This window comes from Dasypus novemcinctus, chromosome 5, assembly GCF_030445035.2.
Source record: "Dasypus novemcinctus isolate mDasNov1 chromosome 5, mDasNov1.1.hap2, whole genome shotgun sequence".
In the NCBI taxonomy this organism is placed as follows: domain Eukaryota; kingdom Metazoa; phylum Chordata; class Mammalia; order Cingulata; family Dasypodidae; genus Dasypus; species Dasypus novemcinctus.
In genome coordinates this window covers 88,663,979-88,687,008 of record NC_080677.1, presented here as the reverse complement: position 1 = coordinate 88,687,008, position 23,030 = coordinate 88,663,979, and the positions used below count along the sequence as shown (strand labels likewise).

At 39.1% G+C, this 23,030-nt stretch overlaps 1 protein-coding gene across 1 annotated transcript in view; it reads left to right on the top strand.

The window, feature by feature from the left end:
• Positions 1-283: 283 nt before the first annotated feature.
• Positions 284-23,030, top strand: part of SAMTOR (S-adenosylmethionine sensor upstream of mTORC1) — an 83,304-nt gene continuing 60,557 nt past the window's right edge. Inside the window, exon 1 of the mRNA XM_058297216.2 lies at positions 284-609. Coding sequence (XP_058153199.1) covers positions 450-609 — 160 coding nt within the window. The 5' untranslated portion in view covers positions 284-449. The remainder of the gene's footprint in view (positions 610-23,030) is intronic.

Genomic DNA, 23,030 nt, shown 5'->3' with positions numbered 1-23,030 from the left:
AAAGTAAGCAAATTCTGACGCGCAAGCGCAATGCGCGCAGCACGTCTCCGGCGACCTCACGACGGCGCTTGCGCACAGACACGGGGGAAGGGCGGTGGAGGGGAGAGGAACATTGGGGGCCAAGCGCCCGCGGTATCTGCGCCCCTCGGCCTGCGAGCCCCGCCCCCTCCAGCTGCTCGCCTTCCCAAACAACCGGGTGTGCCGCCGGCGCTCTCCGTCGATTGGCCCTTGGCCTTTTCCGTTTCCGCCCAGCCCTCCACAGTCCTCCAATCAGCTTGTGCGTTTGGGGAAGGTGCCACCTCCGTGTCCGTGGCTTCTGATCCTCTGCCTCCTCCGGCTGCTGCCTCCGCTGCTGCCTCCTCCTTCCCCACCTCCTCCGCCAGGCGAGCGTCTGCGGGGGCCCGAGGGGCGGCGGTGGCGGCGGCGGCGGCGGCGGCAGCAGCAGCGCAATGGAGCCGGGGGCCGGCGGCCGAAGCGCTGCTTGCGGGCAGGGGGCTGGACCCCCGAGCTCTCCGCCGCCCCCGGAGCAGGAGCGGAAGCTGGAGCAGGAGAAGCTCTCCGGGGTGGTGAAGAGCGTCCACCGTAGGCTTCGCAAGAAGTACCGGGAAGGTAAACAGCGGGCCCAACTAGGGGGAAGGGGAGGCCTCATCATCCTCACCCCCTTGTCACCTCTCCCAAAGAGGCCACCGCTAAAACCGAAAAGAGTTGCACGTCAGTCCCTGTCTAAGCCGTTCTCCCAGGCCGGGACAGCCCCTTCTGGGTCCGAGTCCTGGGCTGGCGTAAGACGCGCTCAGCCCGCCCCTTTTCTTCGAGGGCCCTTCAAAGGCTAGTTCTGGGCCTGTGCGAGCATTGAGTCCCCATCCCTCAATCCTCCCTCTCCAGCCGGGTTGCTGGGATTGTTGTCATTCACACACACACACACACAGAGAAGGTGGGGGCAGCTCGTTGCTAGCGATTTGAAAGGTAAAACACCTAGACAGGTAAATTCTTTTTGTGAAAGACGGACTGAAAGAAGCCTCCGTTACCCCTTACTCTCTTCCGCTTGACCAGCCTGTTGTTTCATTTGCTTTTCCGTCAGACTCTCCTAGTACCCCATTACTGTGGGTTTAGCCAGGGCCGTGCTTAAGCTTCTTCGCTTTGGCTTCCAGGCCTGCGAAATCATCAGGCCTTTCAGCTGACTGGACTTTACCTTGTTAAAATGGGGAGGAGCTACATCCCTGCCTCCCTGTCTCCCCCCATTCTCCCAATACTTAATCTTAGTGTTTCCTTTGTTTTGTTTTGTTTCCTGCGGATAAGAACTGGGTCAGATTCTCAAAATACTGATTAGTTTTGAATAGTCTGTGTAATTACCCGTGATGCAGATCATCTGTGAGAACCCTTGCCATGAACGATCAAGGAGCCTTAGTAATTTTACTTGTACCTGAGGAGTTGGGGACTAGAGTTATCTTTGATAATTTTAAATATAGCTGTGGGTTCTTTTTTTTTTTACAAAGAGATTTTATAAGACTTTGTCAATGAAAATTCCCAGTTTTTTCATATGCTCAGAAGAAGTTTCTTTTAAATATCAAAATGAGTGATCACGTTCTACTTGATCTGACTGTAGCTTAATTGCAAAGTGAAACGTCAGCAATATTCTGAGGTTTAGTTGATACTTCAGAATTGAGAAGCAAAATTGTGACAGTGAAGGAATAAACATGTAAGATCATGTTACTTTTGGTTTACACACACTTTTCAAATACTTTGGGACCTTAAAACTAAGTATCCTTTTAATGTAAGTGATGTGTATCATTTTTTCAAACTTTAAATTCAGGGTTTTCTTTCCTTGACAACTCAAACCTAGCTTTTAAAAGAGGCTACTTAAATTGAATCTTCAACCATGGCCTATAGTCATCGTTTAGTAGGTAGCAATAGAAAGACTTAACGGATATTGTTAAGATGTAGAAATTTGTTTTGTAGAGGATGCTTTAAGCCTCAATCCACAGCTTATTAAATAAAATGAGTAGTTACCGCAGCAACCATTTCATCATTCTTGATAGTCATAGAATGTCCTTACATAATGGCATTCATTGTAGATTTTTAGGTTTTTGGAGAAATGAGTAAATAAATGGACACATTTTCCTGCAATGTCATGCTATTTTGTACAAATTTAAGTAAGTACATCTTTTTAAAGAAAGAAATGAGTAGCATATAATTCAGTTTCTATTTTTGCTGTTTTGTAATTTCTTATAAACGGACAAGTTCCACTTAAATTAATACACTACTAATGTGTCATTCTCCTTCAAGTGCTGTTTATACTTGCTTAGTTCCTACGTGTTTAAACTTGTCTTTTAGCCTGTTAACCACAGGAACACTTGTTTATAGTGAGAATTGGTAGTTGGAAGTTATCATAGCTGGAATAGAGATATGTAATTCATAAGTGAATGATCTAGTATGCTTCTGGACAGGAAAAGTTCTAGAAGTCTATAAACATTTGAATGAGGCTGTTCTTTAGGCATTTTGATGCCCCGGATTCTCCCAATGATCTAGATTTCTGGGCTTTGTTCCAATGATTACAAAGCCCCATCAGTGAACTAGCAAAGTAAATCATACTAATGAGCATGCCTTTTCTACCTTTATTTTGGTCATGAAGGTCTAATTTTAGTTATGCAGACTTCTGAGAAAAAGTCTGATTTTGCACATCATAATTTCAAATATATTTTAGTGTTTTCATTTTTGTCCTAGTATTGTTGTAATACTGGTCGTCTCCATTTTATGAACATATTTACATTCATTTGCAAGTCAGCTGGGGTTATAAGACAATAATATCAATGGTATGTAGGTGCTAGGTCAGCCCACAAGGGTCTCTTTAATGAGTAATATACCTGAACTGTAGTTCTAATAACTTTGGAAACCACACTCTTTTATAACAATATTCCTACCAGAAAATAGTGAAAATTACAGTTTAGAATCTGAGTGTTAGACTAGAAGGGACTTTAGTATTTATCAGTGATTCCCAAATATAAATGATCAGCAGACTATCTGGGTGACATAGAAAATTCCTGCATTCCACCTCAGATCTGTAGTTTTAGAATCCCTATTATTAGGGCCTAGAAAATTGTGAGCTGGATTTTGGAGTGGTGACCTCAATTAGGGCCCTCATTTTATAGATGTATGAGCTGAGTCTCAAAAAGATTAAATGACTTCCTGGAAGTTTGGACAATTCATCTGTAGTCCTGTACACACTTTATGGGAACACGAGTTTTGTCTTTCCAATTCCAAGCCTAATTCTGGTGACTCCAAATGTTGGTGGAATGGAAGGAAAAAAGTAAAGAAGAAAGAAGCCCTAGAATTTGTGTTAGGGAGGAGGATATAAATTGATGGAATGGGTGATCCATTGGGCAGGTATGATTCATTGAGTTGGGCCTTTGTGAGGTGTGTTTTCAGGGTGAGATGATGGATAAGGAAATAAGTTGGGATGGGATGAAAGAGGCAAAACTAAACACTGGATAGTGAGGACAGGAGTGAGGACTGGATGAATTTAATATTGGAGAGTGGAGTTTTCTCTGTTTCGGAGTAGAATTGAAAATTTAAAAAGAAGAAGAATGAAAATGAGATCCTTTTGCTGTTTTAAGAATAGGTTTCTCCCATCTGTATTAGTTAGCCAAAGGGGTGCTGATGCAAAATATCAGAAATCAGTTGTTTTTTATAAAGGGTATTTATTTGGGGTAGAAAGTTAGAGTTACCAGGCCATAAAATACAAGTTACTTCCCGCACCAAAATCTTTTGCCACGTGTTGAAGCAAGATGGCTGCCAGTGTCTGCTAGGTTCAGGCTTCCTGGGTTCCTCTCTTCCAGGGTTCATTTCTCTCCAGGCTCAGCAACTCTGTTTTCTCCACAAGGTCAGCTGTAAACTATCAGGCGACCAGCTTTGTCTCTCCCTGAAGGGCTCACTTCTCTCTGGGCTCAACTGCTCTGTTCCTCTGTGTGCTTACTTCCTGGTCTCCAACTCAAAACTCCAACCTCCTTTCTCTGCAGTACGATTTCTCTGTGAATTCTCCCCACTTACTAATGTGGCCCAATCAAAGCCTTAATCATTATTTAATCAAGTAAAAGTGAAACCTCTGAATCCAGTATAATCTAATATGCCCAGAGGGACAGACCAGTTTACAAACATAATCCAATTTCTATTTTTAGAATTTATAAACAATATCAAACTGCCACACCATCTTTCCCCAATCCCATTTGTCTAATTGATGCTTGTTGGTGGTAATGCACAGGCTTGGGTGGGAGGCAGTGTATAGGGTGAAGACTAGCAGATAGGTTTTATGCACTCTTTTATCATTTTTTTCTTCTCTACTACATTTTACTGTCTGTCCTGTGTCCCATTTAGAGAACCTGTGCCAGTTTGCATAAGGGTAAAGTGAGAATTGGAGATGAGGTCGATATTCCAGACAGTACTAATAACTGAAGTAGTTACCAAGAGGAAATGGTAGGGAAATGAATAGCGGTTGTGATGAGAAGGGGTGTGTTGGTGTCAGCCATTGTAGATAAGGGATGTGGAAATGGAACTGTTTGTCTATATAAGTGTTTTCTGCCTTTGCTATATGGATTTTAAAATTTTGGCCACCACATAATCTAAAAGTTTTTAAATATATCACAGGAGCTGTAGACAGCTTTTAAATAAGATGCATCTAGTATTGTTTTCCAAACAAGGACTTCGTTGTTTAATCAGATCTGCCTGAGGAGGTACATAACAAATTGAGAACTGAAGTAGAGCAGTGTATTTATGTTGCCTTTGTATGATTTTTTCCTGTTCACATAATCCTATTCTATAGTCCCATTCATCTAAGATTTTTATTATATTGAACATTTCTTTTTCTAAACTTAAGGTATTCATGTAAAAATTCCAAAAAAATGTAAAAGACTCCAGCTATCAGAAATAAAAAGTACAATCTCTATTCCATTTAGTTTAGATTTTTTTAACCTATCTTGTGAATATCTTTATTTTAGCAGATTCATCAGTTGATCCTGTCCCTGAATTAACATATTTGACATGCCAAAATAGTTAAAACGATTTATTACATAAACCCTTCCAGCTGACTGATTAATAAGAGAAGTATAAAAATACATACTAAACTGTTAATACTGGTATTCTCAAAGTCATGGAGTTATAGGTGTCCATTATTATACTTTTCTACATTTAAAAAAATATGTTACAAAAGGTTAACTGTTGTGAGCATCATTTTAAGAGTCAGGTATGAAGTAGTGTAGTTTATATGCTGAATTCTTACTGATTATTCAAATTCTTCATAGTTTAGAACTAAGGTTAGCTAGAATAGGAGTTTAGGATAAAGTGAAGAAGACATTCATGATTGGTTGTTTTCTAGCAAAGACCTAAAACAAGGAAATTGTGAGGAGAGGGGATAAACTTTTGAGTTAAAAATCATTTGAAACTAAAAATTTAAAAATGAACAGAATGTTAATATTTTTCCTGCAACAAAATTTTGAAATTGTTTTAAAAATCAGGATAACAGGCTATGTTTTTTAAAATCTGTATTCTAGGAATATATCACCTAAAATTTTTTCTTTTTTTTTTTTTTTTTTTAAAGATTTATTTATTTATTTAATTTCCCCCCTCCCCTGGTTGTCTGTTCTTGGTGTCTATTTGCTGCGTCTTGTTTCTTTGTCCGCTTCTGTTGTCGTCAGCGGCACGGGAAGTGTGGGCGGCGCCATTCCTGGGCAGGCTGCACTTTCTTTTCACGCTGGGCGGCTTTCCTCACGGGCGCACTCCTTGCGCGTGGGGCTCCCGCACGCGGTGGACACCCTTGCGTGGCACAGCACTCCTTGCGCGCATCAGCACTGCGCATGGCCAGCTCCACACAGGTCAAGGAGGCCCGGGGTTTGAACCGCGGACCTCCCATATGGTAGACGGACGCCCTAACCACTGGGCCAAAGTCCGTTTCCCAAAAATTTTTTCTTTTAATCATAGATAATAGACTATTTTTAATTGAAGTTTTTTTTCATTTCTTTCTCAAACCAACTGCTTTAAAATATTGGTTGACAACTTCCATGACCCTCAGAAACCTTAGCTAGGTTCTCTGTTTTACTCTTTTCAAGTGAGGTTTTACTTTTTTCTTTTTGTGTTCTTGTCAGTCACACCTATTCTGATATAGAATCAGAAAGTACTGCCTTTTTGTGATAGCATCTTTGCTCAATCAGCAAAATAATTAAGGTGAAAACTGTCCACTGAAAAGCTTATTAACTTTATCTTAGGAGAGTTTGAACTACCCTTCCAGCAGGGGGAAAAAAATGAAAAGAGCTAAAATAATCTAAATCTAAAATAAAACTGAAAGATAAAGGGGACATTGATAAATAGTTCAGTGAGTGGCACAGTTTAAGTGTGCAATATGTTAGCTATTTGATTTTTATTATCATTGTGTTTGAAGGAAAACATTTTCTATGGGCTTATATTTAGAAAAAAGATATAGTGGAAATCAAAAGTATTGATTTCATTCAGTCATGGGGGGAAAAACAATAAATGTGGTGGTTCTTAGCCTTGATTTCACATCAGAATTACCCATGAAACTATGTGGAATACAGGAATCTCTAGTATTTGCAAGCTCCATAGAATCTCAATGGACATAGGGTAGTGGTTGAGGAACACAGTGGCTTGGAGTGGGAAGGGATCTGAAAGAAACAAGACAAGCTAGGAAATTCTTATACTAATCCAATTTAGATTTAATGCATAAATAAGGGTATTGATCATGAAAATGGAGGAAGAGAAATCAAAACCTTTCTGAAGGGAAGCGGACGTGGCTCAACTGATAGAGCGTCTGCCTACTGTATGGGAAGTCCAGGGTTCAAACCCAGGGCCTCCTGGCCCATGTGGTAAGATGGCCAACGCGCAGCACTGCCACGCACAAGGAGTGCTGTGCCACGCAAGGGTATCCCCTGTGTAGGGGAGCCCCATGCGCAAGGAGTGCGCCCTGCATTGAGCCACCCCATGTGCAGCCCACCGAGGAGCGGCACTGCACACAGAGCTGACACAGCAAGATGACACAACCAAAAAGAGACACAGATTCCCAGTGCCACCAAGATACACGTGGACACAAAAGAACACACAGCAAATAGACACAGCGAGCAGACAATGGGTTGGGGGGAGGGGAGAGAAATAAAATAAATTTTTAAAAAATGTTTTAAAAAAGCTTTCCAAAGGTCAGAGTGAGGAGCTTTAGGGACTAAAGGGGAAGAGTCAAAGGTAATGCCAAGATTTCTTGCCTGGGATAATGGAATGTTAGTGGTGCCTATAGCATTCAGTTTAGAAGTGAACCTATTTGGGTGGGATAGGGGGAGGGGGCAGGGGAACAGGGTGGTCAGGCAGATAGGCTTATATAGGGATGGTGGTAATGATTTAGTTTGGAACATCATTTGGAAATACAGAATTGGAAACTCTCTCTGTGGAGGTTAAAGCTTTGAGAACAGATGAACTACCAAGGAGGGTAATGATAATGTGTAACTGAGGACAGATCTTTGAAAGACACCAGTAGATAGGGGTTGTAAGGAAAAACTGGAACCATCAGAGAAAACCGTGACTACTCATGGGATTGAGTTTCTGCTATTGCTGGGCACTGACACAGTAGTAGAACTCTACCAGCTGTCATTTATGCTACATTTTTGCAGTAGAGAGAAGGTGCTCATAGTGACAACCTAAAGTTGTAAAGAAAACATAGAATTATGTTTATTATGTTTAAGAAGATTGTGGTTTGATTTTAGAAAGAGTCCTGGTCTCTTTTGGCTCAGGTGCAGTGTTTTTGTTTTCTTTATCCAGCTTTTTGTTTTCTTTAACTAGCTGTATACATGTTTACAGATTTAAGGCATCGAAGGCAATAGTTCTCAAACTTTAGTGTGTTTCAGCATTCTTTTGGTGAACCTTTTTTCAAGTGCTGATTCCCAGGCTCCAAGGAAGCAAATTAGTGAGTTTCTGAGGCCCAGAAATCTTGATACAGGTATAGTTGACCACTGTTTGAAAAAAAACAAACAAAAAAACACTGGTTTGCTGTTGCCGAGAAAATCAGGGACACTTTGATGCTGCAGAATGTGCTTTTCCTAGGTGCTCTAATTGTTTTTGTTTTTTTTTTTCAAGTTAATTTCTTACTTATATGTGCCTATGAAATGCTTTATTTCTGTAATAAAAACTTCAGAAGTGGATCATCAGTTGAAATAACTAAGTTAATGGGTTTTCAGTATTAACTATTCATGCTATACTACTGTATAGTTATTATTTTCAAGTTATAATATTGGTTTTAGAAGTGTTTTTAAATTTCTCCATTGATTTTTTTAACACACATTTTGATTTCTTAGATTTCTCTTTAGAGGGAAGGAGTACACCTATTATACATTATTATCTAAACAATTCAAGCAAATTTGTCACATAGTTCCTGTTAATAACCCCTTCCCTTTGCAGTATTTTTCCTAACTTTGAAAAATCCAGCATTTGGAAACACCTCATCTGTAATGCAGATTTAATTGTAATTGTGGTACATAGTATTTACAAAAATAGTGTTATACATTGTTCAAGTTCTAGCAATTCACAATCAGATTAAGACGTTCCTGTTTTATTACCAAATAGTACTTATGGTACTCCTAATTTTTTAGTCTTTGCTAATTACCAAAAGCTGTGGAGTCCCTACTTTCTTCAAGTAACAGATTAAATGATGTAACGTTTCATCTGTAGCTGTCTTGTGTTTATGTCTTCAAGGTAGTTTAAGAGTTGAGCAGTCTTGAACCCTATCTTTCCTCCCACTCCCACCCCCACTGTTTCAGGTACCATTTGCTAAAGTATTCATCTTTTAAATCAGCAGTGGTTATATACAGGAAGTTTAAAAGCAAAATGCTTGGGAAGCAGACTTGGCCCAGTCGTTAGGGCATCCGTCTACCGCATGGGAGGTCCCCACTTCAAACCCGGGGCCTCCTTGACCTGTGTGGAGCTGGCCCATGCACAGTGCTGATGCACGCAAGGAGTGCCGTGTCACACAGGGGTGTCCCCTGCATAGGGGAGCCCCACGCGCAAGGAGTGTGCCCGGTAAGGAGAGCCGCCCAGCGCAAAAGAAAGTGCAGCCTGCCTAAGAATGGCGCCACCCACACGGAGAGCTGACACAAGATGACGCAGCAAAAAGAAACACAGATTCCCATGCCGCTGACAACAGCAGAAGCGGACGAAGAAGACACAGCAAACAGACACAGAGAACAGACAACCAGGGTGGGGGGGAAGGGAGAGAAATAAATAAATAAATCTTTTTTTTAAAAAAAAGCAAAATGCTTTTAACAATTTAAAATTCAGATTACCAAGTATAATGGCTTAGAATCAGGTATCTCTAGGCCCCTTGAAATGATCTCAAGGGATGAGTCATTTAGGTGAATTTATTAGAAGGTAAATGCCTGAAACAAAGACCCAGGTTTATTAATCATCATAACTCCCTCCACACAAACACTTATATATAACATCTAGCACAATATTATACAAAAATGCCCTTCCTTTTACTTTAGGCTCCCATAACACATGGTGCTTACCTTTATTGTATTTATCACTTACCTGTTCACTAGTCTGTCTCTAAATTGAAAACTTTTTAAAATTGTTGACGTTATCATTATGAACATCATTTATTCTACTTTTCTGTAAATGAACCTGTATATGATGGAGAACATAGATACTGTAAAATACCTTGTCCTTAACAGACATTGAATAAGTGTTCGTTCACTCATTCTGCCTTATTTTATTGTCTATAGTGAATTCTATTTCTACTCTTCCTATCTGCTACTCCCCTTCCCTGCATGCAGGTTTGATCTATAACCTTGAACAGGCTACTTAATCTCTCTGTACTTCAGTTTCCTTATCTGTAAAATAAAATATCTACCTCAATGAGTTGTTACTAGAATTAAATGAGTTTGCATTTTTTTTTCATTTTTTTCCGTTTATTTTTAATGTTACATTCAAAAAATTTAAGAGGTTCCCATATACCCACCACCACCACTCACCTCACTCCTCCCACATCAACAACCTCTTTCATCATTGTGGCACATTTGTTCGGTGAATATATTTTGGAGCACTGCTGCATCACATGGATAATAGTTTACATTGTAGTTTACACTCTTCCCCAGTACATTCAGTGGGTTATGGAAGGATATATAGAGTTAGTATTTTTAAAGTACTTAAAACAGTATCTGGCCCATAGGAAACACCAACCTTTTTAAATAAATAAATTTAAAATGAATTTTACAGAAACCATCCCTGAGGAAGCTCATACACTGGAACTGTATTTAAAGCCTTTAAAACAACTGTCTTGAATATATTCATTGAGCTAAAAGAATTCATATACAAAGAACTAAAGGAATTAGGAAAACATTGAACAAAATTGAAATTATTTTAAAAACAATTTTGACTCTGCAAAGTACAGTCATTGAAATGAAAAACTCACTGGATGTTTTCAACAGCAGATATGAATAGGTGAAAGAAGGCTCAGTGTACTTGAAGACAAGAAGTTGAATATATCCAGTGTAAAGAATTGAAAGAAAAAATAATGAAGAAAATTGAACAGAGCCTGAAGGACCTGTGGGACACCGTCAGGCATACCAACATACAATCAGTGGAGTCCCAGAAGAACAAGCAAGAAAGGGGCAGAAAAAGTATTTCAAGAAATGAAGGCTGAAAATTTCCCCAGCCTGATGAAAGGCATGAACACACAGGTTGCTCAATTAATTCCAAGCAGGATAGAATTTAAGGGATCTACACCAGCATACATTCTAGTGAAATTGTCAAAATCCAAAGACAAAGAGGAATTTGGAGGAGCAAGAGAAAAGCAACTTGGCGGCGGACTTGGCCCAGTGGTTAGGGCGTCTGTCTACCACATGGGAGGTCCGTGGTTCAAACCCTGGGCCTCCTTGACCCGTGTGGAGCTGGCCCATGCACAGTGCTGATGTGCGCAAGGAGTGCCCTGCCATGCAGGGGTGTCCCCCGCATAGGGGAGCCCCACGCGTAAAGGAGTGCGCCCTGTAAGGACAGCCGCCCAGCGCGAAAGAAAGTGCAGCCTGCCCAGGAATGGCACCACACACACGGAGACCTGACACAACAAGATGACACAGCAAAAAGAAACTCTCGTGCCACTGACAACAACAGAAGCGGACAAAGAAAACGCAGCAAATAGACACAGAGAACAGACAACTGGGGTGGGGGGGGGAAGGGGAGAGAAATAAATAAATAAATAAATCTTGAAAAAAAAAAGAGAGAAAAGCAACTTGTCACACACAAGGTATCTCCAATAAGATTAACAGTAAATTTTTCATCAGAAACTGTGGAGGCCAGAAAACGGTGAGATGGCATATTTAAAGTCATGAAAGAAAAAAAAAAATAAAACTGTCAACCAAGGATTCTATATCCAGCAAAATAATCTTTCAAAAATGAAAGAAAAATTAAGACATTCACAGATAAAACAAAATCCGAAAGAGTTCATTACCAGATGACGTGTTCTACCAGAAATGCTAAGGGAAGTTCTTCAGGCTGAAATAAAAGGACACTAGACCATATGTAAAATAACATTTAAAATTCATGTAAATGGACAGATAATAAAGATGTACTTTGAGACCATAAATTTAAGGAGGGTGGGATAGACATAGTGAATTTTCATACTACTGGTATTAGGTTGGTACTAATCAAACTAGTTTGTTAATATTAGTTTAAGATGTTAATTTTAATTACAAAGGTAACCACTAAGAAAGTAAAAAATACAGAGAAAAGGAAAGAAGGGAATCAAAATGGCACACTACAAAACAGCAGCCAAATACAAAAAAGGCAGTAATAGAGTAATTGAGGAACAAAAACACACAAGACATACAGAAAAACAAATGGTAGTATTTTTTTCTTTCTTTCTAAAGTGGAAAGGTAATCTCCAGAATGGGAAAAGTATTTGGAAACCATATATCTTAGAAGGGCTTAAAACAAGTACAGATCAGGTGTAATTAATACAAATACAATAAGACAGTGAACCCTGTTTTAGTTTGTCAAAGGGCTGCAGATGCAAAGTACCAGAAAAGGGTTGACTTTTATTAAGGAGATTTGTGGTAAGGCTTAAAGTTCCAAGGCCATGAGAAGCCCAAACTGAGGCAGCATCAAAAATGCTTTCTCCCCAAAATCAAATGCCATGTGGCGAAGATGGCCATGGATCTCTGCTGAGATCTCTGCCTTCCCCTCAATCTACCATCTCTCGGAGACCAGCTCCCAGGGCTCAACTATCAGGCATAGCATTTGCCTCTTCTTGAGTTTCCTCTATGATTTTGGCTACTCTCCTTTCTTCCTGAGGTCAGCTGCAAGCTATCAGGCATATAGCAGGGCTGGTCTCCTCTTGAACTGCTCTATGGGTCCAGCCTTTTGGGGGCTTCATGCTTAAGTGATCATCTAGTCCTCTCTCACATGGCTGGATTGAATATGGTAGAGCTTATTTTTCCTGTGTCTGTCTGTCTCTGTTTCCATTTATATCAGACCCAGCAAGGGAGCAGAGACTCAACCTGAGTCATACCTCACTGACATAGTCCAATCAAAAGCCCTGAATTGATCTTATCAAGTAATCTAATCAAAGGACTCTCAACTGAATTTAAAACAATCAAATATCATACAAGCAGGAATAGAGTAAAAAATATAATCTTTCTTTTTTTGGACCATTAAAAAAAATGGGCAAAGGACTTGAATATACATTTCTCTAAAGAAGGTATTCACATGGCCAGTAAATATGAAAAGATGCACAATGTTGTTAGCCATTAGAGAAATGCAAATTAAAAGTTAAGTGAGATTCTACTTTATACCCACTAGGATATTATTATTTTTAAAAATCTGAAAATAACAAGTATTGGGGAGAATGCAGAATGATTGGAATCCTCATAAATTGTTGACGGGAGTATAAAATGGTGTAGCCTTTGTGGAAGACAGTTTGGTGGCTTCTTAGAAAGTTAAACACAATTATCATATGACTTGGCAATTCTACTCCTAGATATATAAAAGAATCAAAAGTAGGGACTCAAATAGATATTTCTACACCAGTGTTCACACAGCATTATTCTTGGCCCAAACTGGAAGCAACCCAAGTGACCATCAGCAGACAAATGGATAAGCAAAATGTGGCCTTATCTATACAATGGAATATTATTCAGTTATTTGGAGAAATACACTGTACATGCTACAACATGAGGGAACCCTGAAAGTATGGTGCGCAATATAAGCCAGACATGAAAGGACAAATTTTATATAATTTCTCCTATATGAAATACCTAGAATAAGCAAATCTTAGAGACAGAAAGTAGAATAATAGTTGCCAGGAGTAGAGGGAAGGGGACATGGGGAGTTATTGCTGAAAAAGTATGCATTTTGGTTTCAAATAATGAAAATAGTCTGGAAATAGTTGGGGAAATTATATAATATTGTCAATGTACTTATTGTCAAAGAATTGTCCACTTAATGTGGTTAAAATTATTTGTTATGTATGTTTTACCACTATTAAATATAAAGTTTTAAAATAAAAAACAAAAGTGAGAAAGAAAGAAAAAACAAAAAGGGAAGTAGATGTGGCTTAAGCAGTTGAGTGCCTGCTTCCCACATGGGAGGTCCCAGATTCCATTCCTGGTGCTTCCAAAAAAAAGCAAACAAACGAAAAACCAACTTGGGAGCCAATGTGGCTCAGTAGTTGAGAGCTGGCTTCCTACTTACAAGGTCCTGGATTCAATCCTTCAAAAAATAAATAACTTTTTTAAAAATTAAGTTTTAAAGAATGTTACAGCAAGCAAAAAAAATATGGCTGTAATTTTCCCCCCTTTGCATTACATGTTTCTAAGTTTTTATATGAAAAGTCCAATCTTTTAGGCACATCAGAATGTTGGGTTCTCCCCACTCCATCAGAGAAATGATTAGTCATACAGTCTTGGATGTAAGACACAGGTTTTCAGATGGTTCCTTTATTTGGTTCTCAGGAGCTGCTTTATCACTGTATTAGCCAAAGGGGTGCTGATGCAAAGTACCAGAACTCTGTTGGCTTTTATAAAAGATATTTATTTGGGGTAGAAGCTTAAGTCACAAGGCCCTAAAGAGTCCAACTCAGGGCGGGGTGGGTACCATAAGAGATACTTTCTCACACCAAGTTATTGGCCACATATTGGAGCAAGATGGTGGGCAGGGTTCAGCCTGCCTTCTACCTCTTAAGGCTCCATGGTCTCAGCTTCTTCCAGTCTCAGCTGTAGGCTGTTATAAGGCTGGTCTCTCCCCGGGGCTCATTTCTTTCTGGGCTCAGCTGCATTTGTAGGCTATTAGACTCGTCTCTCCTCCCAGGGCCTCTGCTGTGTCTATGGAACTGTCTCTGTTCCTCTGTATTGTTCTGTGTATTTACTTCCTTGGACTCCAACATCAAAACTCTCTCCTCTGCCATGGTGTCTTCTCTGAGTCCGTGAGTGGGAACTCATCGTCCTACTGACGTGGCTGAATCAAAACCCTAATCATAATTTAATCAAGTAAAAGTGAAATCTCTGAATTAATATAATCTGATGCGCAGAGGAACAGACTAGTTTACAAACACAATCCAATATCTGTTTTTGGAATTCGTAAACAATACCAAACTGCCACAATCACCAAACATTTTAGATGTTTTTTTCCCACCATAAGGTATATCACTATACCATGTGCTCAAGAATGGTGAAAAGACTGCCTGTGTGGGGTTTAACTATGCACCTTGCCTTGACTCTTCCCTTTGTCTCATTTGTTGCATCATCATCTTGCTGCATGACTCACTTGCACGGGCACTCAGCTCGCTGTGCAGGCACTCGTGCAGGCATGTGGCTCACTGCACAGGTGCTTGCCATGCAGTACTCTCATGGGCACTTGGCTCACCACACAGGCACTACCTTGCCTTGCAGGCACACTTTTTTTTTTACCAGGATGCTCCAGGGATTGAACCTGGGTCATCTCATATGGTAGGCAGAAGCCCAATCACTTGAGCCACATCTGCTTCCCTTTTATTTTTTTAATTAATTTTTAAATTAGAGAATCAGGCATAAAATATAGACTTCCCATGTATCACTTTATTATTAACACCTTGTGTTACTGTGGCATATTTCTTACAGTACATGAAAGAAAGTTTTTATAATCGTACTGTGAACAGTAGTCCATCATTTACAATACAGTTCCCTATTTGTGTTATACAGGCCTATGTGTTTTTGTTTTTGGTTTTTTTAATTCTAGTAACATATATAACCTAAAATTTCCCCTTTTAACCTAACATTCAAATATATAATTCACTGTTGTTAGTTACATTCACAATGTTGTGTTACCATCATCACCATCCATTATCAAAACTTTACAATCAATCCAAAAAGAAGCTGTGTACAATTTAAGCATTAATTCTCCATTCCCTACTGCCCTCTGATCGCCTGGTAACCTGTATTCCAGATTCCAACTCTTGAGTTTGTTTATTCTAATTATTTCATATCAATGAAGTCCTGCAATATTTGTCCTTTTGTGCCTGGATTATTTCACTCAGCATGATGTCTACAAGGTTCATCCATGTTGTAGTATCAATTACATTCCTTTTTATGGCTGAATAATATTTTCTTGTGCATGTAATACCACATTTTGTTTATCCATTCATCAGGTGATGGGCACTGGTTGCTTCCATCTTTTGGCAGTTGTGAATAATGCTGCTCTGAACATTGGTGTGCTACCAACTGTTGAGTCCCTGCTTTCAAATCTTTTGTGTGTATACCGAGTAATTTTATTGCTGGGTCATAAAGTAATTCTGTACTTTCTGAGAAAACTCCAAACTGTTTTCCACAGCAGCTGCACCAATTTACATTGCTACCAGCAGTGAATAAGTGTTCATGTTTCTCTGCATCCTCTTCAACACTTGTAATTTTGTGTTTTTAAATAGTAGCTATTTTAATGGGTATGAAATGGGATCTCATTGTGGTTTTGATTTGCACTTCCCTAATGGCTAATGATGTTGAGCTTCTTTTCATATGCATTTTGGCCATATGTATACCTATTCATCTTCTGCCCATTTATAAAATAGCTTGTTTATCTTATTATTCAGCTGTACGATTTCCTTCTGTATTCTAGATACTAAATGCTTATCAGATAATTGCTTTCCAAATACTTTCTCCCATTGAGTAAGTTGTCCTTTTTACTTTCATGATCAAGTCGTTTGACTCACAAAGTTTTTAATTTTTGAGGTCCCCTTGTCTGTTTTTTTCTTTTGTTGCATGTGCTTTAGCTGTGACATCTAAGAAGGCATTGCCTAACCCAAAGTCCTGAAGATGCTTCCCTATGTTTTCTTCAAGGAATTTGATAGTTCTGGCTCTTATGCTTAGGGCTATGATCCAATTTGAGTTGATTTTTGTGTATGGTGTGAGGTAGGGGTCCACATTTTTCTTTTGTACATGGACATCCAGTTTTCCCAGCACCATTTGTTGAAGATATTCTTTCCTCTTTGAGTGGACCTGGCATTCTTGTCAAAAATCAAAGGGTCATAAATGTGAGAGTTAATTTCTGAGTTCTTAGTTCAGTTCCAATGGTCTATGTATCTGTCATTGTGCCAGTACCAGGCTGTTTCAATTACTATGTCTTTGTAGTTAGTTTTAAGATGGGAAGTGTGTGTCCTCCAACTTTATTCTTCTTTTTCAAGATATCCTTGACTATTCAAGGCAACTTACCCTTTTATATAAATTTGATGATTTCCTTTACCATTTCTGCAAACAAGGAGTTTGAAATTTTGATTGGGATCAGGTAGAATCTGTAAATTGCTTTGGGTAAAATTGACATCTTAATATTTAGTCTTCCAACCCATGAACACAAAATATCTTTTCCTTTGTATTCTTTTGATTTCTTTTAGTAATATCTTCAAGTTCTCTGTATGTAAGTCTTTTCCATCCTTGGTTGGATTTATTCCTAAATAGTTCATTATTTTAATTGCTATTGTAAATGGAGTTTTTTCTTGATTTCTTCTTCAGATCGTTTATTACTAATATGTAGAAACACTACTGTTTTTGCATATTGCTCTAGTAGCTCACCAATTCTCTGAATTCATTAATAGTTCCAGTAACCTTGTAGATTTTTCACATATGGACTATTCTGGAGGATGATCTATGTGCACTAGAGAAGAATGTATCTTCTGCTGCTGTTAGGTGAAGTGCTCTATATGTCTTTTAAATCTGGATGGTTTTGAGTTTTGTTCAACCTTTCTTTTTCCTTGATTTTCTGTTTATATGTTTTATCCATTATTGAAAGTGATGTATTGAAATCTAATATTAATGTAGAACAGTCTTGTTTCTCCCTTCAAATCTATCTATATTTGCTTCATATATTAAGGAGCTCTGCTGTTAGGTGCATATGTATTTACAATTGTTATATCTTCTTGTTGAACTCACCTCTTTATCAGTATATAATGAACTTCTTTGTAACAGTAAAGTTTCTGACCTAAAGTTTATTTTATGCAATATTAATATAGCTACTCCAACTCTCTTTTGGTTACTACTTGCATAGCGTATATTTTTTCCATCCTTTCATTTTCAGCCTACTTATGTCTTTCAATTTAAGGTGAGTCTCTTATAACCTGTATATAATTGGGTCCTTTTTTTTTTTTTAACTAATTTTTTTTTATTTTTAAAGAAGCTTTAAATTGCTTAAATGTTACATTAAAAAAATAAGGGGAAAGCAGATGTTGCTCAAATGATTGGGCTTTTGCCTACCATATGGGAGGACCTGGGTTCAATCCCTGGGGCCTCCTGGTAAAAAAGAAAAAGAGAAAGCATGCCTGTGCAGCAAGCCAGTACCCACACTGTGAGCCATGTGCTCGTGCGGCAAGCATAGTGACTGCACAAGTGCCCATGTAGCGAGCCAAGTGTCCGCGCAGCGAGCCAGTGCCTGGGGAAGTGAGTCACGTGGCAAGATGATGACACAACAAAAGAGAGAGGAAGGGAAGAGTAAAAGTGAAGCACAGCAGAAACCAGGAACTGAGGTGGCACAGGTGATAGGGAACCTCTCCACATCAGAGGTCCCCAGGATTGAATCCCAGTGAATCCTAGAAGAGAAAAAACAAGAAGAGAAGACAAAAAGAGAAATAGATACAGAAGATCACACCTCAAATGGACACAGACAAAACAAACAAACAAAAAAAGCCCAGCAGGGTGGTGGAAGGGGAAGGGGAAAGATAAATAAATAATTTTTAAAAATAAAAAAATAAGGGATTCCTCCTCCCGCACTTTCCCACATTAACAACATCCTTCAGTAGTGTGTACATTTGTTACAATTAAAACGTATTGAAGCATTGATACTAACCATGGACTATAGTTTATAATTTACACTATGTCCCACACAATTTTGTAGGTTATGACAAAATATATAGTGGCCTGTACTGTCACTGCAGTGTCCTGTGGGTCAACTCCAGTATCCCAAAAATGCCCCCATATTACACTATTCTTCCCACTTCCATCCCTCAATACCTCTGGTGGCCACTGCCTTTAGATCAATAAATTATTCCATTGCTAGAATGATGATAAGTCTGTAGTAGAATAATAATAAGTCTACTTTGGTCCATTGTTCATTCCCAAGTCTTGATTTGGGGATCGTGATGCCCACTCTGCTTCTAGTTGAGAGGGAGCTTAAATCCCGGGGGGCAGATGTATCCAACTATCTTCCTTGCAGTTGCAGACACATTCTGTTCCTTGGGATGGGCAGTGTCCATCATCATCTCCTTGTTAATTATTCTTGGTGAGTCTAATGAACTGGAGAGTGGGTGTTGCAGCTCAGATCATGTGGTTTTATCCATTCTAACAATCTCTACTTTTTGACTGGGGAGTGTAATCCATATAAAGTCACTACTGATAATGCAGGACTTTCTTTTGCCATTTTGCTATTTTGTGTTTGTAAGTCATAACTTTTTTGATCTTCAGTTCGCTACTAATGCCTGCTTGCACATTTATTTGGCTTTTTGTGTTAGAGATTCTTCTCATTTCATTCTGAATATATTTGTCCTGTATTTCCTTTGTGGTTATCATGGGGTTAAAATTTTACATCCTAAATCTATAACAATCATATTTGATGTGATACTAATTTATTGTCAATAGCATACACATGCACTGTTCCTATACACATCTGTACCCCACCCTTTTTTGTACTTGTTAGAAATTATATCCCTGTACATTGTATATCCAAAGCCATCAATTTATCATACTTCTAAAGCATTTGCATTTTAGTAGCCATATGAAGAAGTGAAATTACATAACACACTATACTAAACTGGCTTTCATAATTATCCATATGGTTACCTTCCCAGAGGACTTTATTTCTTTGTGCTTCTTTGATTCCATGTCTAATGTCCTTTCCTTTCAGTCTGAAGAACTTCCTTTAGTATTACTTACAGTGTGGATGTGTTAATTCATCCAAAGGTGTGCTGATGCAAAATACCAGAAATTGGTTGGTTTTTTATAAAGGGTATTTATTTGGGGTAAGAGCTTACAGATACCAGGCCATAAAGCATAAGTTACTTACCTCAACAAAGTCTATTTCCACGTATTGGATCAAGATGACTGCTGACACCTTCCAGGGTTCAGGCTTCCTGGGTTCCTCTGGGCTCAGCTCCTCTGTTTCCTCCACAGGGTCAGCTATAGACTATCAGGTGAATGGCTCTGTTTCTCTCCCTGGGGTTTCTGCCATGTCTAAGGAGCCGTCTCTATTCCTCTGTTCTTCTCCTGGCTCAGGTCCTCTCTTCCCCTAGGCTTGCTTCTCTTTCCTCTGTGAGCTTACTTCCTGGGGCTCCAGCTTAAGACTTAGCATCAAACTACAACCTGAAAACTCCAACATCAGAAACCCTCAACTCTGTCCGTTGCCATGCCTTTTATCTGTGAGTCCCCTCCCCTTGGGGACCATGGTTGATCTGTTTAAAAGGAGGGCTAGTTCTGAAGGAGACCACCACCAAAGCAGAGCCAATTTGCAGAGAGTAGAAGGTGCTTTTTACATTGGTTTGTTTGTTTTGATTATCTTCTGGCACTCAAGAAAATCTCTGTCACATTCCCTAGCTGGATAGAAACTTAGCCCAGAGACTTAATCCCAGAAATCATCAACAAAGAGGACCAGACTTTGGATCTACCAGATAGATACTTCAAACCAATAATTCTCAGAATGCTCAAGGAGATAAAGGAAAACATGGAAAAAAGAAATCAAGCATATAAGGCAAACAATCAGTGAATGATTTGGGAGTCTCCCCATAGAAACTCCAATACTGGAGTTGAAGAACACAATAACTGAAATGAAAAATTTGCTAGATTGTTTCAACAGCAAATTGAAGGAAAAATTGGTGAAATCAAAGACAAGACAATTGATGATACAGATTGAGAAGAAGAAAGATAAAAGAATGAAAAGAATGGAAGCAGATATAGCTCAAGTGGTTAAGCACCTCCTTCCCATTATCAGCTTCCAGGTTTGATTTTCAGTACCTCCTAAACACAGAAAGACAAAGCACCCCACTCTCATTGGTGAGTGGATACAGATCAGTGGTTAAGCACCTGCTTCCCGTGTATGCGGTACTGGATTTAATCCCTGGTACCTCCTGAAAAAAAGGAAAAAAAAGAACAAACAGACCAAAGAGACTTGGAACACCATCAAGTATATCAATATACACATTATGGGAGTCTCAGAAGAAGAAAGAGAGAAAGAGGTAGAAGGAATATTAAAATAAATAGAAAAGATCCCAAATTTAATTAAAGACATGAATATGCACATTCAGGAATCCCAGCAAACCCCAAACAGGATAAATTCAAAAAGGAATCATGCCTAGACATATAGTAATCAAATTGTCCAATGTCAAGGATAAGGAGGGAGTCCTAGAAGCTGTAAGAAAAAAGCAACGATTTATGAACACAGAAATCCTAATAAGATTAAGTACCAATTTCTCATCAGAAACCATGGAAGGAAAAAATAGAACAAAATATTTAAAATGCTGAAAGAAAACAATAGCCAATCCAAAAGTTTATATTCAATAAGACTTTATTTCAAAAATTCTCAAATAAGCAAAAGTTGAAGGAATTTGCCACCACTAGACCTGCTGTAGCAGTTTGGCATAGTTATGAATTCCAAAAATAGATATTGGATTATGCTTGTAAAATGGTCTAAACCTGGGCATGATTAAGTTATGATTAGGGCTTTGATTGGACTCTGTCATTAGGGCATAAATGGGAAGTGCAGGACTCTGTCTTATCAGAGATGGGGATCCTGCCTATTATTCTCTTGAGCTTGTGATTGCTAGAGGCCTCAGTGGTTATTGATTGCAGGAGTTTGAGTGAATATCCCCTCTACTTTTGAAATAGGCTTCCTCTTCTGTCTAGATGCTCTTTTGAATGTCTTAATGCAAGTTGTCCTTTTTCCTAGGCTGTTTCAACTTCGTTATTTCTCACACTGTCCCAACTGTCTGCAGGGGTTTCCTCCACCCTCAGAACAAACTCTGGGAGGGTGAGCCAAGACAGGAAGCAAGTTCCCTGGCTTGGTCTCTCAAACTTGTACCTCTTAGATTGTCAGTGATATTCATGCACTCCAGGAGGCACACAGGAGCTACTCTGCACCCTCTGGAACAGAGCCAGGGATCCATAATGGACTCCACACCATTTTATGTAGGCAGTGGGGGAATGGTCAGCAAGAGCACCAAGAGCTTCCATAACTTTTGAGGCTGTGTTTTCTCATTCAAGGCTTGCTGGTTAATGCAGCTCCTTAACTATTTTCCCTAGTTTTCAGGAAGGTTACTATTCTTCAAGTTTCCTCTGCTTCCTTTGCCACAGAGGGTTTGGAACAATGACCACTTTCAGAGTAGGTCCCAAGAAATGATGTAGTAATCTCAGATCAGAATACACATCCCTGGAGTTTAGAGGTAGTAATCTCAGATCAGAATACACATCCCTGGAGTTTAGAGGACTAGTTCATTCTGTCTCACCAGCAAGCTGAGCCAGGAGCTGGAGCTTCAGTGCCCATTGCTGCCTGCCATGTGGCTGGTGGAAGGGGGGAGATGGCCACTTAAGGGTGTGTGAAACTCAGTGGTCTTTATCACAGTTTTACCTGCCTCTTGCATGGATGCTGCACAATGTTTCCCAATACCCCAGAACTAACAATGGTTGATTCAGACAGTTCCTTCCAGTTCAACAATTGTTTTGGTGGTTGGACTGATTCCTGGAGCTAATCCACCATCTTTCCACAATCCGCAGTTCTTTTGAAGGAAAAAAATTTGCTATACCCAATGGTGGGAAAGCAATTAATTCATAAAGGAAGAATAGTACCAACTCTGAAGAGATAGTTTAGATATGCCATTGGTTCATTTTAGTTTAGATCTGTTGTACAGCTATTCTTGAGGGGATTAAGACCAAAAATGTATAACTCCTTAACACATTTCAATGTGTACTTGTTCTTTTACAAAGACAGTTGAAATCTAAGTAATATCTTTAGCCACAAAATTAATAAAACCCGAATTCTACATCTTTTTAAATTAGCTCTTTTTTTTTCTTTACTTGTTACACATAATGTCTGTATAGGTGAATTTGGTCAGTAATTACGGTATTATCTGGATAGAGGAGCAAGCGTCAGAATAACTTGGTTTATTGATTTCCATATTGAACTTGGTTTGGTAATTTAAGTGGGCATTACTCTTGCTTAAAATAATAAATCCATTTTTTTATTAGTGTTTTTGTTTAATAAGTTTATTACTAAAAAATAAATTTCTTAAAAAGCTTTCCCAGGTATCTTGGAGAGTAGAATTTTCTCTTATCTGAAAGTTATGTGTTTTGTACAACTTTGTAACTTTTTTTCTTTCAAGATTTATTTTATTTATTTCCCCTCCCCCTTTGTCAGCTCTCTTGTGTCCATTTGCTGTGTGTTCTTCTGTGTCTGCCTGTGTTCGTGGTGGCACCGGGAATCTGTGTCTCTTTTTGTTGCGTCATCTTGCTGCTTCAGCTCTTTGTGTATGTCGCGCCACTCCTGGGCAGGCTTTT